Source organism: Hypomesus nipponensis, chromosome 2, assembly GCF_054491055.1.
Source record: "Hypomesus nipponensis isolate SF chromosome 2, ASM5449105v1, whole genome shotgun sequence".
Taxonomy (NCBI): Eukaryota; Metazoa; Chordata; class Actinopteri; order Osmeriformes; family Osmeridae; genus Hypomesus; species Hypomesus nipponensis.
This window is the reverse complement of record NC_140362.1, coordinates 2357501-2372500: the sequence shown is the minus strand read 5'-3', so window position 1 is coordinate 2372500 and position 15000 is coordinate 2357501. Positions and strand designations below refer to the sequence as shown.

Here is a 15000-nt window from a genome sequence, read left to right as displayed (position 1 = left end):
TACAAAGTGTCAAGAACAGAGTACAACAAATCAAAACAAAAGTACAGTGTAGTAGAAAGTGCATCTCTGTCTTTACCTCACCTGTCGTGCAGTGACCACATACTCTGGACTCTTCTGGTAACCAGGTTTTCTTATGTCTGCCTTTTTCAATGGCCAGACTGTGGTCACTGATCCTGTATTTGGTCAGGATCTGTCTTTGTTTTACGTCTTTTACAGTATAAAGATATTTAGCCAATTCATAGTTTCTGTTTAGGGCCTGATAGCAACTTAGTTTGTTTTGTGTTTTGGTTTGGTTGTTCCAATGTTCCAGATAGGCCTTTTTGGTTTGTTGAACAATTTGGTTTACTCTGATTTGTGATTGTAAAGCAGTGCTGATCTGAGATGGGGCAATGTTAAGTGTTGGTTGGTTTGTTAGTCTCAAAACCAACTGACTCTTTTGGGGGTTCAGTTCTTGGGTTTGTAGTGCTTCAAATTGCAGTGTATCTTGGGGACTTAATTTGAGATGTATCCAGAATTTTAGTGATATTTTTTGATGTTTATAATTAAAGTATATCGGCCTAATTCTTCTCTGCATGCATTGGTGGGTGTTTTCCTTTGTGTGTTCAATATGATTCTACAGAATTCAGCATGCAGGGCCTCTATTGGATGCTTGTCCCATCTAGTGTAGTCATGCTGACTGAGTGGACCCCATACCTCACTGCCATATAGGGCTATTGGTGCTATTACCTCTCTCTGCTCTCTCTCTGCTCTCTCTCTGCTCTCTCTGCTCTCTCTGCACTCTCTCTCTGCTCTCTCTCTGCTCTCTCTGCTCTCTCTGCTCTCCCTCTCTCTCTCTGCTCTCTCTCTGCTCTCTCTCTGCTCTCTCTCTGCTCTCTCTCTGCTCTCTCTCTGCTCTCTCTCTGCTCTCTCTCTGCTCTCTCTGCTCTCCCTCTCTCTCTTTGCTCTCTCTCTGCTCTCTCTCTGCTCTCTCTCTGCTCTTTTTCTCCCCCTCTCTCTCTCTCTCTCTCTCTGCTCTCTGCTCTCTTTCTGCTCTCTGCTCTCTCTCTGCTCTCTCTCTGCTCTCTCTCTCTGCTCTCTGCTCTCTCTCTGCTCTCTCTCTGCTCTCTCTCTGCTCTCTGCTCTCTCTCTGCTCTCTCTCTGCTCTCTCTCTCTCTCTCTCTGCTCTCTCTGTTCATTTTCTCCCTCTCTCTCTCTCTCTCTGCTCTCTCTCTGCTCTCTGCTCTCTCAGCTTGCTCTCTCTCTCTCTGTCTCTTTCTGCTCTCTCTCTCTCTCTCTCTCTCTCTCTGCTCTCTGCTCCCCCTCTCTCTCTCTCTCTCTGCTCTCTCTGCTCTCTCTCTGTTCAGCTCGTAGCTTCCTCTGAAATCACATGACCTTCAAATACATATCCTTTATCATTATAACGTAAAGGTGAGCGTTTGTGTGTGTGTGTGTGTGTGTGTAGCGGGGTGGGGGATAGGGGGTTCAGAGCATCAGCATGTTAGGTTGTTACGTAACAGTATCCCAAGAAATTTGGGGGTGGTCCAAGACTACTATCTAAATATGTTAAATCATTGTATCGCCACGATCCATAATCATCTTCTTATTAATAACATTTACTTTGTTTCCTTCTTCAATCTGCTTGGAGATCTCAACCTCAGGAGCAGCCAAAGGAGAAGATGAGGACTCCTGAGGTACCTGAGAAAGGCCCTGCCTGGACACAGCACTGTGGCTTTCCTTCTGGACTATGTTGCCATCGTGTGGATGACAGCGACCAAGTCATGTCTGCTCACTCTGAAAACGGCACACTGTAGGACAATCGCCAAAATAGCAGAAGAGAGGGGATTAGAGGAGAGGAAAGGAGGGGAGACACTGGTTGGATCTCTACTGGAGTTAATGTAATGACTCCATTCTATTATGATTCTGACAGTGGACTAGTGGTCCGAAATAAACACTGTAATTCTCTTGTCAGGCCAGAAGGGGGCACCCAACTTCTAATAATGGTTCAGAGGTGTTTGTCACTGTACCGTGCCTCCAGCAGCTCCATATGTTCCTCATTAAAAATTGGAGAAGTCTTCCACCTGACTGGCCTCATTATCCAGCCTTGTGAAGACATGACGCCAGCGAGAGAGCAGGACAGAGGTGGGAAACCTTCTGGTGACTGAACACTGACCACACAACACCCTGGTCTGGTGTCTGAACACTGACCACACAACACCCTGGTCTGGTGTCTGACCTCTGAGTTAGACGTCTCTGGGGAGAAATCTGAGACATGTCTTGACATGCTGCTTAGATGAAGCCTCCTCCTGCCCCAAACATACACACACACACACACACTAAGACACACACACTAAGACACACACACTAAGATATACACAATTACACACACACACACACTCACACACTAAAATACACACACATATACACACACAGACACACATCCTTTCACACACACACACACACACAAACACACACCAACACACACACACCTTAAGACACACAGAAATACACTTTCTCACAAACACGCACACACCAGCAAAGCCATGATGAGTAGCTGGTGGGTGGTGATCCCAGCGCAGCTGATTTACGTCTGCATCCTTGAGGGAGACGAGCGATTTAGCGTCCGAAGCCAGCGAGTCCAGCGACACCACAACACATGTGATTCCATGTATTCCTGTACTTCTAGTTCTACTCAGAAAATGGACATCGTCTCCCAGGGTGCAGCAGTCTTCTGGGGGGTTTCTGGGAATGATGCAGGTCACTGAACACACTGCTCACTTCAGCAGCACTGGTCAAATTTGTTGGTACTGTTCCAATAAATTACTTTCAACTAGTTGCAGTAAATATACCTATTTTCAGGACCATTATTATTCTGATTCCACAGTTTAAAAAATATATATGAGGAGAGAGCGATTGTGAAGTCCAGAGCGATTGTAAAGTCCAGAGCAATCCTAACAGCTCCACCACCTCCCCATACACACACACTCACATACATACACACACAGTCACTCATACACACACAGTCACTCATACACACATATCACTCCATCCCCCACCTCCACCTCACCCCCTCGCCCACCTGCCAATCTCTCAAAGCCTGAAAACAGTGAGCTGGTGCTGGAGAGTCCTGCAGTGCAGCCGTCGATGCCCAGGGTTATTCTGAGCGAGAGGGGGCGGGCTCAGGGCAGGGAGTATCAGGGTTTCCCTGCCCCCAGAACAGCCCCCTTCACCCAGCCAGGCATCCTCTCTCTCCTGGGTCATCACCTCTCCTGCTGCTGGCAGAACACCCTCAGCACCACCACCTCTCCCTCTGTTCTGTCTCTCTCTCTCTCACACTCTCCCTCTCTCTCTCTCTCTCTCTCTCTCTCTCACACTCTCCCTCTCTCCCTCTCTCTCTCTCTGTGTTCTCTCTGAGTCTCTCTTTCTCCGCTCCATCCTTTTTCTCCATTCTCTGACTGTTTTCTCTCTGCTGCTTTTTCTCTCTAATCTCTCTCTGAGCACAGTTTCTCTTTCTTGGCATTCTTCTCAACTGTACTTTCATCTCTTTGTCTCCTCTGTTTTCCTACCCTCTCTCTAGCTATGCACCCCCTCCCTCTCTCCCTCTCTTTCTCTATCTCTGAGAAGGCATTTAGCTGCTGAATGGTGAATTCCTACAGCTGTAATTCAAGGAATGTCCTCCACACTAGCCAGGAGGAATGCGCGGTCACAAAGGAGAGATGGAGCAAAAGAGAGGGGAAGAGGGTGAGAGAGACAGAGAGAGAGAGAGAGAGAGAGAGAGAGAGAGAGAGAAAGAGAGATAGGGGGAAGAGAGCGAGAGCACAGGAGAGAGAGAGAGAGAGAGGGAAACTATGTGTGAGTAGAGAGGAGATAGCTTCGCAATCACCAGCGCGCAGAAACGTATCGCTTATTATTTGCATATTTAACATATCGAGTTGATAAGTGTGTGTCCTGTGTTCATTGTGGGGAACGACGTCGAGAGCAAACTGTCGCGTAGCGGATCATTTCTCCAATTCAGGTCATTAAACTGTATCAACAATTGGCTTTTATTTGACTATATATGTCAATAACTTGTGCCTGTCACAAACTGGGATGAGGCCTAGCCTACTCTACAAAAACTGTGATGTCACAACGTAGAATTTAGAAGCTCGATCAGGTTAAAAGGGTCACGCTAAATCCAACTTCGTTTAGACGGTCTCATTATTCCGTGGTAGGCTAATCCTAATTGTGAGCGGGGATTTTACCATGGTGTTCCTCCCTATAACTGGGTGCCAAAGCCATGGGATCGGGCTCATGTAAATACAAACTATTGACAGTGAAAGCTTACTGTACACCTAGCTTCCCAGTGACCAGACAAGCCACACCGGAGTGAGCCTCGCGCTTGTTATTGCTGTCGGGTCTGTGCCCTGCTGATACTGACGTCACTTGACGCACAGAGACAGAGGTCCGCCTCCAGCCGCTCACTCGGCAACGGAGTCAGAGCTGTGCAAATCAAGTCCCCGTTCCGCTGGTATTGTTTTTTTGGTCGACTCTCTCTCTCTCTCTCGCTCGCTCTCTGTCGGTTCCCCCCGTTTCCTCCATCACTTCCTAGGTTAGGTTATAACAGTTTCTACGCCAGTGGTGGGGCTACAAGGAAGCTGTGGCAAGCGTGGCTCATCACTTTCGCGTGATAAAGGTAGCCTATGGCGGCAATGGCTTTATTAAGAACACAACAGCCTAAGCTTAGGAGCCAAAACAAGCGACTGAGAAGAGGGAGGATTCAATAACTGCAAAATGGAAAAGACAACAAGTCATGGAGTACGGTCGGGACATGAGCGCTGCTGCCTAAAGTTTTAATGTTATCCGGTTTTCACTTTGTTTTTTTTCCTTATCACAAGTGCGGCTGGACACTCGCAACCGACATTTCCAATAGCTGTCAACCACTTTTTTTTTTCAAATGAATTTGTATTTCCATCGCTTCAGTTGGACGTCAACATCGCAATATAGCGTATACACTTTTGGTCTTATAGTTTGCAATCGCTTTCCAGGGAGTCTTCTACTTGCGTAGTGTAGGTTACATCTGGCAGACTCTCCTACCGCCACGCGCCGCTTGAGACCTTTAATAATTAAAAATAAATCTGTGAAAGGGTTGGCACTAACCACCGTCATGGGAGCTAAGCAGAGCAGCCCGGCGACGAACGGGCGAACCAGAGCTTACTCAGGGTCGGATCTCCCCTCAAGCACGTCAGCCAGTAACGGGAACGGCAGGACTGCAGCCGTGGCTATGAGGTACCATGCGTACGGTGCGTCCGCTCACGGGAACTCGGGAACCACGTCGACCTCCAGCCAACACATTGGGCCCAGGACCAGATCGGTTGGTGGCAGTTCTGGCGGGTCGGGCACGAGACCCCAGTCCGGTATCAACATACCCAACAGCAGTGGAGCATACAGCTCGCAGGAGTCGGGTAGTAGCACACCGGAGGAGTCTGCAGACAGGGATCGGTCCACCGGGGGTCACGGAGGTCCCCGGTTGTTGATAGGATCCTTACCAGCCCACCTTTCGCCTCATCTCTTTGGAGGTAAGACGCCGCCAGCATCAGTATGGTTTGTATTTAAGTAGGGGAAAAATAACAGTTTCATCTGACGGAACCTGTCTACACTGGTATGACTTTGCTCGATGTTATTTGACGCTCGGTGGCTGAACTTCCTTGTTGACTGTTTTTGCATTGCCGGTTGCAAACACAACGTTTGTTTGTTTTTTATCATGCTTCGTAGTAGTGTAAGAGCAACGTGATTCCAACTGCTAAGCTGTATTGTAATTGATAGTTAGCAGGCTTTCTGTTACCGCAGATCAATACTAATCTCCCTCCTCCTCTGTCCTCGCCTCCACATCATCAGTCTTTGTCATCCGCGAGCAGGGCTCCGTTGTGTCATAACAGTCCCGTAATAACATGTCATTCAAACAGACATGTGTTTTGATATCAACACAATGGCATGTAGTGAACAATCTTACAAACAAGAACAATTATGTTTGTAAATGGTATGAATCAAATTGTGTAGGGGGGAGATAACCCATAATAGTGAGCACAATTAGCTTGGTTCAGATAAAAAATGTTTTGGGGAGATTGCTGTGAATTTTGCTTGCAGGCATGTGGGATTCAGCATAACCAGATTCTCCACATGTCAATACATGACATCCACCATAGAGAATATTTCCTTAATGCAGAACTTTGCGCTGTTTAACATCTTCACTTCTCCTCCACCACTGAGCGATACCTAGCCATACCATCCCAGTCAGCTTCTACATTATGGTTCTTCTACAGGTTTGTTTGAGAGTGGGGCAGATTTTTTTTAAATAACTGAGGATTTGGCAGTTAAATACAATTTTCTTACTACAACGTGGGGAGACAGATTGGCTGTTTCCCAAACGGTTCCTGGAATGTATAATGAAGCTATGCCCCAGATCACTGCTGTGGAGAGGGAGAAAGGCTGACTGGTTTGTGTGAGCGGCTAGCCTGGATGGGGCAGGGCCGTGGGCCTGGATATCTGTAACTGGACTTCTGTAGCTGCAGGATTAGCTGTGTCCAGGAATTTAGCACCCTCGTCCCAGAAACCACCCAAAGACTGGCGTTTGTGCTGAGATGCAGAATATCGTAGACATGGGTTGACCGAGGAAAGAAGGAGGAAGTGAGAGTTTATAAGAGAGAGGGAAAGAGAGGAGTTGTGCTTCTCTTCTGCTCTGGAATTATTACATCTAACAGAAGGTCCAAACTGAATCTCTCTTCACTTTGCCTCCTCCGGTTTGAAGTGATGGGTTGACAAAGTGATAGCGAGCCCCTTGATTGGTTGACAAAGTGATAGCGAGCCCCTTGATTGGTTGACAAAGTGACAGCGAGCCCAGTGATTGGTTGATGAAGTGAAGGCAAACCCAGTGATTGGTTGATGAAGTGAAGGTGAACCCAGCCCCAGGGACCATGGGAACTTGCAATTATATTTTTCAATCAATTGGGTGATTGAACATCCGTCTTCATTTGAAAAGGTCTGAAAGGTCAAGCGCTCACTCTCTCCTGTCTACCCTGGGATGAACACTGTGATGGGGCAGAGAAATGGGATTTAGGGATTGGATCTGACTACTTTAGGATGTGTCTTCCTTTCACCTTACATAGAAGCTCGGACTTTATCTCCTGTCATCTCCTTTACTGGCTTTAGACCCAGACTACAGACATAGACCCAGACCCAATCAATAGACCCAGACTATAGACCCAGTCTATAGACCCAGACATAGACCCAGACATAGACCCAGTCTATAGACCCAGACATAGACCCAGACATAGACCCAGACATAGACCCAGACTATAGACCCAGACATAGACCCAGACTATAGACCCAGACATAGACCCAGACATAGACCCAGACCCAATCAATAAACCCAGACTATAGACCCAGTTTATAGGACCCAGTCTATAGACCCAGACATAGACCCAGACATAGACCCAGTCTATAGACCCAGACCCAGACTATAAACCAGACTATAGGCCCAGTCTATAGGCCCAGACTATAGGCCCAGACTATAGGCCCAGACTATAGGCCCAGACTATAGGCCCAGTCCACCAGAAGATGCACCTGTGATGTAGCCTATGCAGAGCAGATTATGGTTGTAGGTTTGGAATTTCCCCAGGAGCTGGTGTTCTGTACTACATGTATGGACAAGCCTGCCTTGCCTGCTTGACTGCCAGCCTGTCTGTCTGTATGCTTGTCCGTCTGTATGTCTGTCTGTCTGTCTGCCTGTCTATTTGTCTGTCTGTCTGCTTGTCTCTCTGTCTCTCTGTTTGTCTGTCTTCCTGCCTGTCTGTCTGCATATTATACCCCAACACCCAGAGCCATGGCTCCACTGGCTTGTAACACTGGAGGTTTAGTTGCCTTCTAGTGTGTGTGTGTGCCGTGTGTGTGTGTGTGTGTGTGCTGTATGTGTGTGTGTGTGTGTGTCTGGCCTGTGTGTGTGTGTGCTGTATGTGTGTGTGTGTGTGTGTGCTGTATGTGTGTGTGTGTGTGTGCTGTATGTGTGTGTGTGTGTGTGTGCTGTATGTGTGTGTGTGTGTGTGTCTGGCCTGTGTGTGTATGTGCTGTATGTGTGTGTGTGTGTGTGCTGTATGTGTGTGTGTGTGTGTGTGTGTGTGTGTGCTGTATGTGTGTGTGTGTGTGTGTGTGTGTGCTGTGTGTGTGTGTGCTGTGTGTGTCTGGCCTGTGTGTGTGTGTGCTGTGTGTGTGTCTGGCCTGTGTGTGTGTGCTGTATGTGTGTGTGTGTGCTGTGTGTGTGTCTGGCCTGTGTGTGTGTGCTGTGTGTGTGTGTGTGTGTGCTGTGTGTGTGTGTGTCACACAGTGTCTCAGTGGAGCAGGTGTAGAGCTTCTCTCTGTGCTCTGATACTAAGCAGCCGTGAGTGAGATCTGTTTTACACAGAGCACAGAGAACACTGTTTAAGAGGAAAGTGGTACTATCTGAAATGAAGGCCATGGGAATGTGTGTGTGTCTTTGTGTGTGTGTGTGTGTGTCTTTGTGTGTGTGTGTGTGTGTCTTTGTGTGTGTGTGTGTGTGTGTCTTTGTGTGTGTGTATGTGTGTCTTTGTGTGTGTGTGTGTGTGTGTGTCTTTGTGTGTGTGTGTGTCTGGGGGTGTCTCTTGGTATGATTACACTGGCCTTGGAGGCACCCACAGTAACAAGCAGGTTGGCTCTATTCCACCACTGTTCCTATAACCCTGTGATCTCGCCTTGTCAACGCACACACACACACATTTATACACACACTCTCACACATATACACCCCCCCACATATGCAAACACAAACAGACACATGGTGTCGGACCTTGTTAGTGCCAGGATGGTGTTGGTGGGCCAGGATGGTGTTGGTGGGCCAGGATGGTGTTGGTGGGCCAGAGTGTTGATGTGTGAGCCTGTTTGTCTTCACTCTGAACAACCTCGTTCATCTCTGGCCTCTCTTTCTCTTTATCTGTAGATTAGACCTCCCCGACACACCTGACCTCCCCAACACACCTGACCTCCCCAACACACCTGACCTTCCCAGTACACCTGACCTCCCCAGTACACCTGACCTCCCCAACACACCTGACCTCCCCAGTACACCTGACCTCCCCAGTACACCTGACCTCCCCAACACACCTGACCTCCCCAGTACACCTGACCTCCCCAGTACACCTGACCTCCCCAACACACCTGACCTCCCCAACACACCTGACCTCCCCAACACACCTGACCTCCCCAGTACACCTGACCTCCCCAACACACCTGACCTCCCCAGTACACCTGACCTCCCCAACACACCTGACCTCCCCAGTACACCTGACCTCCCCAGTACACCTGACCTCCCCAGTACACCTGACTTCCCCCCAACACACCTGACCCCCCCAGAGGGGAGGAGAGGGAATAGAGGAGGGGAATAGAGGGAATAGGGGAGAGGAGTGGGCTTTTGTAGGGAGTACAGCGTCAAGCATTGACCCTTTTGACAGGATATCAGGTGGTTTTGTTTTGGCTTGTTTTGTTTTTCTTTCTGGAGGCCTCGATGTTGACACTTTCACTCTAAGCCGTATGTTTCTGACAAGTTAGGTAACCCTAGTGTTGAGGCTGACGGGGTGACGTTAACATGAGGCCAGTGCCAGAGAGGTCAGGAATGAAAGAAAACAAGAAAAAAGCACCACAGAAGAAAAGGGGACATAAGAGAGGGAAGAGGATGATTCAAGGAGAAAAGAGAGGAGAGGGAGGAGAGGAGAGGGGGAGGAGAGGGGGAAGAGAGGAGAGGAGAGGGAGGAGAGGGGGAAGAGAGGAGAGGAGAGGGGGAAGAGAGGAGAGGAGAGGGGGAGGAGAGGAGAGGAGAGGAGAAGGAGGAGAGGAGAGGGGGAGGAGAGGAGAGGAGAAGGAGGAGAGGGGAGGAGAGGGGGAGGAGAGGAGAGGGAGGAGAGGGGTAAGAGAGGAGAGGAGAGGGAGGGGAGAGGAGAGGGAGGAGAGGGGTAAGAGAGGAGAGGAGAGGAGAGGGAGGGGAGAGGAGAGGGAGGAGAGGGGTAAAAGAGGAGAGGGAGGGGAGGGGGAACAGAGGAGAGGAGAGGGATGAGAGGGGGAGAGGGGGAAGAGAGGAGAGGAGAGGGAGGGGAGGGGGAAGATAGGAGAGGAGAGGGAGGAGAGGGGGAGAGGGGGAAGAGAGGAGAGGGAGGAGAGGGAGGGAGAGGGGGAAGAGAGGAGAGGAGAGGGAGGAGAGGGGGAGAGGGGGAAGAGAGGAGAGGGAGGAGAGGGGGAAGAGAGGAGAGGAGAGGGGGAAGAGAGGAGAGGAGAGGGAGGAGAGGGAGTAGAGGGGGAAGAGAGGAGAGGAGAGGGGGAAGAGAGGAGAGGAGAGGGGGAAGAGAGGAGAGGAGAGGGGGAAGAGAGGAGAGGAGAGGGAGGAGAGGGGGAAGAGAGGAGAGGAGAGGGGAAAGAGAGGAGAGGAGAAGGAGGAGAGGGGGAAGAGAGGAGAGGAGAGGGAGGAGAGAGGAGAGGGGGTAGAGGAGAGGGGGAAGTGAGGCCTCTAAATCAGCCGTTCCAGCAGCGTAGCGAGGCTAACGGTGAAGAAATTAAAAGGTCTATTGTCGTTGAGGATCCTATGGGAAAGAACTTATTAATTATGTACGGAATCTCTCAGCATCCCCCCCCCTAGAAAGAGGACAGACAGTGTTGCTGTTAGTTCCTCTCCTCTCAGTGCATTCCTCTAAGGCACGTGCAGTAACAGCTGGATTGGTGTTTATGTGTGTGTGTCTGTGTGTGGGTGCAGTGTCTGTCGGTGTGTGTGTCTCTGTGTGTGTAGTGTACGCCTGTGTGTGTGTAGTGTCTGTCGGTGTGAGTGTGTGTGTATGGTATGTGTGTGTGTGTGTTGTCATGTAAACTCCTGGACCTTCACACAGCTTGGCTCTAGGCTCCATCTAGCCTCAGACACTCGGTGTCTGATCAGCTAGCCTCAGTGTCTGATCAGCTAGCCTCAGTGTCTGATCAGCTAGCCTCAGTGTCTGATCAGCTAGCCTCAGTGTCTGATCAGCTAGCCTCGGTGTCTGATCAGCTAGCCTCGGTGTCTGATCAGCTAGCCTCAGTGTCTGATCAGCTAGCCTCAGTGTCTGATCAGCTAGCCTCAGTGTCTGATCAGCTAGCATAATGCCTGTCATACTTTGCTGTCATGTGATGTAAACACACACAGATACACACACAGATAAACACACGTATACACACTGTGTGTGTAGCATCGCCAGTAGCTAGCATGCAGTGCTATCAAGCTCTTGCACTTTAGCGAGACTCTCCTTTCAAAATCCCTGTGGGAGAGTGTGTAAAGGTGTATCTGTGTGTGTGTTTCTGTCTGTGTGTGTTTCTGTCTGTGTGTGTGTTTTTGTCTCTATGAGTTTCTGTGTGTGTGTGTGTGTGTGTGTGTGTGTCAGATGCTCACTGCTCCCAGCTATAGTACAGATGGTAATTAATTTGTGGTGGCTCACCTTCCACCTCTCTTACTGGACAGTTCCCTCTCTGGCCCCTCCCTCCTTGGCCTGCTGAGCCAATGAGCTGCAGCGGAATTAAGGAGAGAGGAAGGTAGGGAGAAAGAGTTGGGGAGAAGGAAGGGAGAGAAGAGATTAGAGGGAGGTTAGAGGAGATGAGGGGTTAGAGGAGATGAGAGGAGAAGAGGTTAGAGAAGAGGGGAGAGAGATGAGAGAGGAAAGAGAAGAGGAAGAAGAAAGGTCCGTTGCAAAATTCAGTTATCAGAGGCAGAGGACAGGCGGTCATGTGATCACATGATGTGTGAGGTTATGGCTACGATTGGTAGACAACGTTGGGAAATGGGAACATGCTTTACCCAGAACTCTGCTTTACCCAGAATCCTCTGCTGTACCCATAAATCCCACTGGTACAACACCAAGAGCTGTGTATGAGTGTGTGTGTGTGTGTGTGTGTGTGTGTGTGTGTGTGTGTGTGTGAGAGAGAGTGTGTGAGAGAGAGGTACACAGACACACAGAGAGACACACATTACAGCCACACAACAGCATCAACACAACCAGTCACACACACTCACACAAGCACACACATGGAGACACAGGCACACACACAGACACACACACACAGACACACACACACAGACACAGACACACACACACACAGGCACACACATACAGGCACACACACAGGCACACACACAGACACACACACACAGACAAGCACACACATGGAGACACAGGCACACACACAGACACACACACACAGACACACACACACAGACACACACACACAGACACACACACACAGGCACACACACAGACACACACACACAGACACACACACACAGACACACACACACAGGCACACACACAGACACACACACACAGACACACACAGACACACACATACAGACACACACACACACAGACACACACACAGACACACACACACAGACACACACACACAGGCACACACACACAGGCACACACACACAGACACACACACACAGACACACACACACAGACACGCACACACACACAGACACACACACACAGACACACACACAGACACACACACACACACAGACACACACACAGACACACACACACAGACACACACACACACAGACACACACACAAAGACACACACACACACACACACAGACACACACAGACACAGACACACACACACAGACACACACACACAGACATGCACAGCGAAGGTTGTGACTCATTAGCTAGTGTGTCTGGTTAGTGTCCGAGGCCCAGCATAGGTGGTTTGTCAGGAAGTGAGTCAGCAGAAGCAGTGACCAATCATTAACCTTACTGTTAAACTGCCTTCCTAGAGTGGTGGCCGTGATGGTGGTCTGCCTTTCTGCCTGCCTGCCTGCCTTTCTGTCTGTCTGTCGGTCTGTCTGTCTGCCTGTCGGTCTGTCTGTCTGTCTGCCTGTCGGTCTGTCTGTCTGTCTGTCTGTCTGTCTGTCTGTCTGTCTGTCTGCCTGTCTACCTGTCGGTCACTGTGCTCTGTGGGTTCATTGACCCAGATCCCCCTCTCATCTTGTCCCATCCCATATTTTCTGCAGCTAGAGACCGTTATGCTCTAGTGAATATTAAGATGCTGTACGTATCTCATCCCTGATCTCCTCCATGTCATGTGACCGACACACTGTTGACAGCCTCGACGGCGGCCATGTTGGCCACAGGGATGACTGCTGAGTACTGGTGACAGGGCAGCTGCTTGTGAGGCAGCTTCCAAGCAGCAGCCGCCAGCGCCTCATCTCCATGACAACGGGGCTCTGCACGGGCGACAGGAAGTGGAGGTTGTTCAGACAGGAAGTGGAGGTTGTTCCGACAGGAAGTGGAGGTTGTTCTGGTTATACACGTGAAAGTTTTCAAAGTGCGTTAGATTCTACTCACTGTTTACATTTAGTCATTTAGCAGACGCTCTTATCCAGAGCGACTGTTGGCTCAATGATGACACGGCACCAACGACACACAAACACACCACACACACATCACACACACACACTAACACAGCACCCACGACAAACACAGCACCATCAACACACACACACACACACAGACACAGTAAGACCCCTCTGCAGAGCAGGAAGTGAGACTTGACCTTGGGGGGGGGGGGGTGGGTGGGGGGGGGCTGGGTGACCAGAACCCAGAGCAGGCTTCTTCTGCTTTCTAGCTGATCTCAGTTGTGTGTGATGGGGTGTGTGTGTGTGTGTGTGTGTGTGTGTGTGTGTGTGTGTGTGTGATGGTGTGTGTGTGTGTGTGTTTGTGTGTGATGGTGTTACGTGATGGTGTGTGTGTGTTTGTGTGGTGGGGAGGGACTTGGAATGTTCTTGCGCCTCACAACCTCAATTGTTATTTCTAGGGTTAGAATTGGAATGACTTTACTTGACCTTACAGTAAATTGTTGCCTGTATGTGTGTGTGTGTGTGACAGGAAGAGGCAACTTTAAACAGTAGAGTGACACCAACACATGTCCAACTGTGGCACCTGCTAAATGTGGAGAGAGTATTTGTGCGTATATGCATGTATGTTTGTGCAAGTGTGTGCGCGTGTGTGCACAAAAGGTGCATGGTCAATGATCATAAACAATGAGATAGCCACAAAAACCGTGCAGCTGTGGGTAGCCCAAAAAATTATAATAAATTGTGAAAACCAAATAAGTGCCAATGGGTAGAACCAGAAAAGCATGTCGTTAAACAAATTACATTTAAACAACATGATCCTCGAAAGGGCAAGTATACCTGGAGGAAAGCAAGCTACAATAACATAATTCACAGGCAGTACAAGTAGTTAAATCAACTTACAACTGGGGAGACAGTCAGGGCCTCATGTATGTACATTTGCAAACGTAGCGTTATTAGCGCCATGGGCAACCCGCAGATTGCGCACGCTGTGATACTTCAGTTTACATCGTATTTATGAAACCTGCAGTTCATCGGGTTATCAGCCCGATGAACCCCTTTCTCCGCCCACTATATTGCGAGCATTTACACGCGCAATTGAACGGGCCTCCTTCTCTCTTTCTATCATGGATCAGCCACCAAAGTCAAAACAGCAAAAACAAAGATTTAGTGATAACGAAATTGATGTGCTTGTTCGTGAGGTAACGAATTTAAATATTATACAAGGAATTCCGGAATTCCACACCGACACAAAAAAAAATCATCTGGACCGAAATGACAAATTCCAGTAACTGTAATATTGCACGGCAGCTTAATCTGTAACGCGTAATGATTTTGTGTTCACTCAACTGAAACAATGTGATCCTCTGCCTGTGTCTCCTCGGCCTATGTCTTCGTCTTACATTTACATTTATTCATTTAGCAGACGCTTTTATCCAAAGCGACTTCCAAGAGAGCTTTACAAAAGTGCATAGGTCACTGATCATAACGAGATAGCCCCAGACATTGCGGGCAGCCAAAACATGACGCATTGTGAAAAAACAAATAAGTGCCAAAGGCCAGAACCACAAGGGCATGTAGTTAAACAATTTACAATTAAACAACATGAACCT

General features: G+C 49.0%; 1 protein-coding gene across 1 annotated transcript in view; it reads left to right on the top strand.

Annotated features, from left to right (window-relative positions):
- Window positions 1-4185: 4185 nt before the first annotated feature.
- The window catches only part of znrf2b (zinc and ring finger 2b), a 42658-nt gene continuing 31843 nt past the window's right edge, over window positions 4186-15000 (top strand). Inside the window, exon 1 of the mRNA XM_084702265.1 lies at window positions 4186-5531. Coding sequence (XP_084558391.1) covers window positions 5120-5531 — 412 coding nt within the window. The 5' untranslated portion in view covers window positions 4186-5119. The remainder of the gene's footprint in view (window positions 5532-15000) is intronic.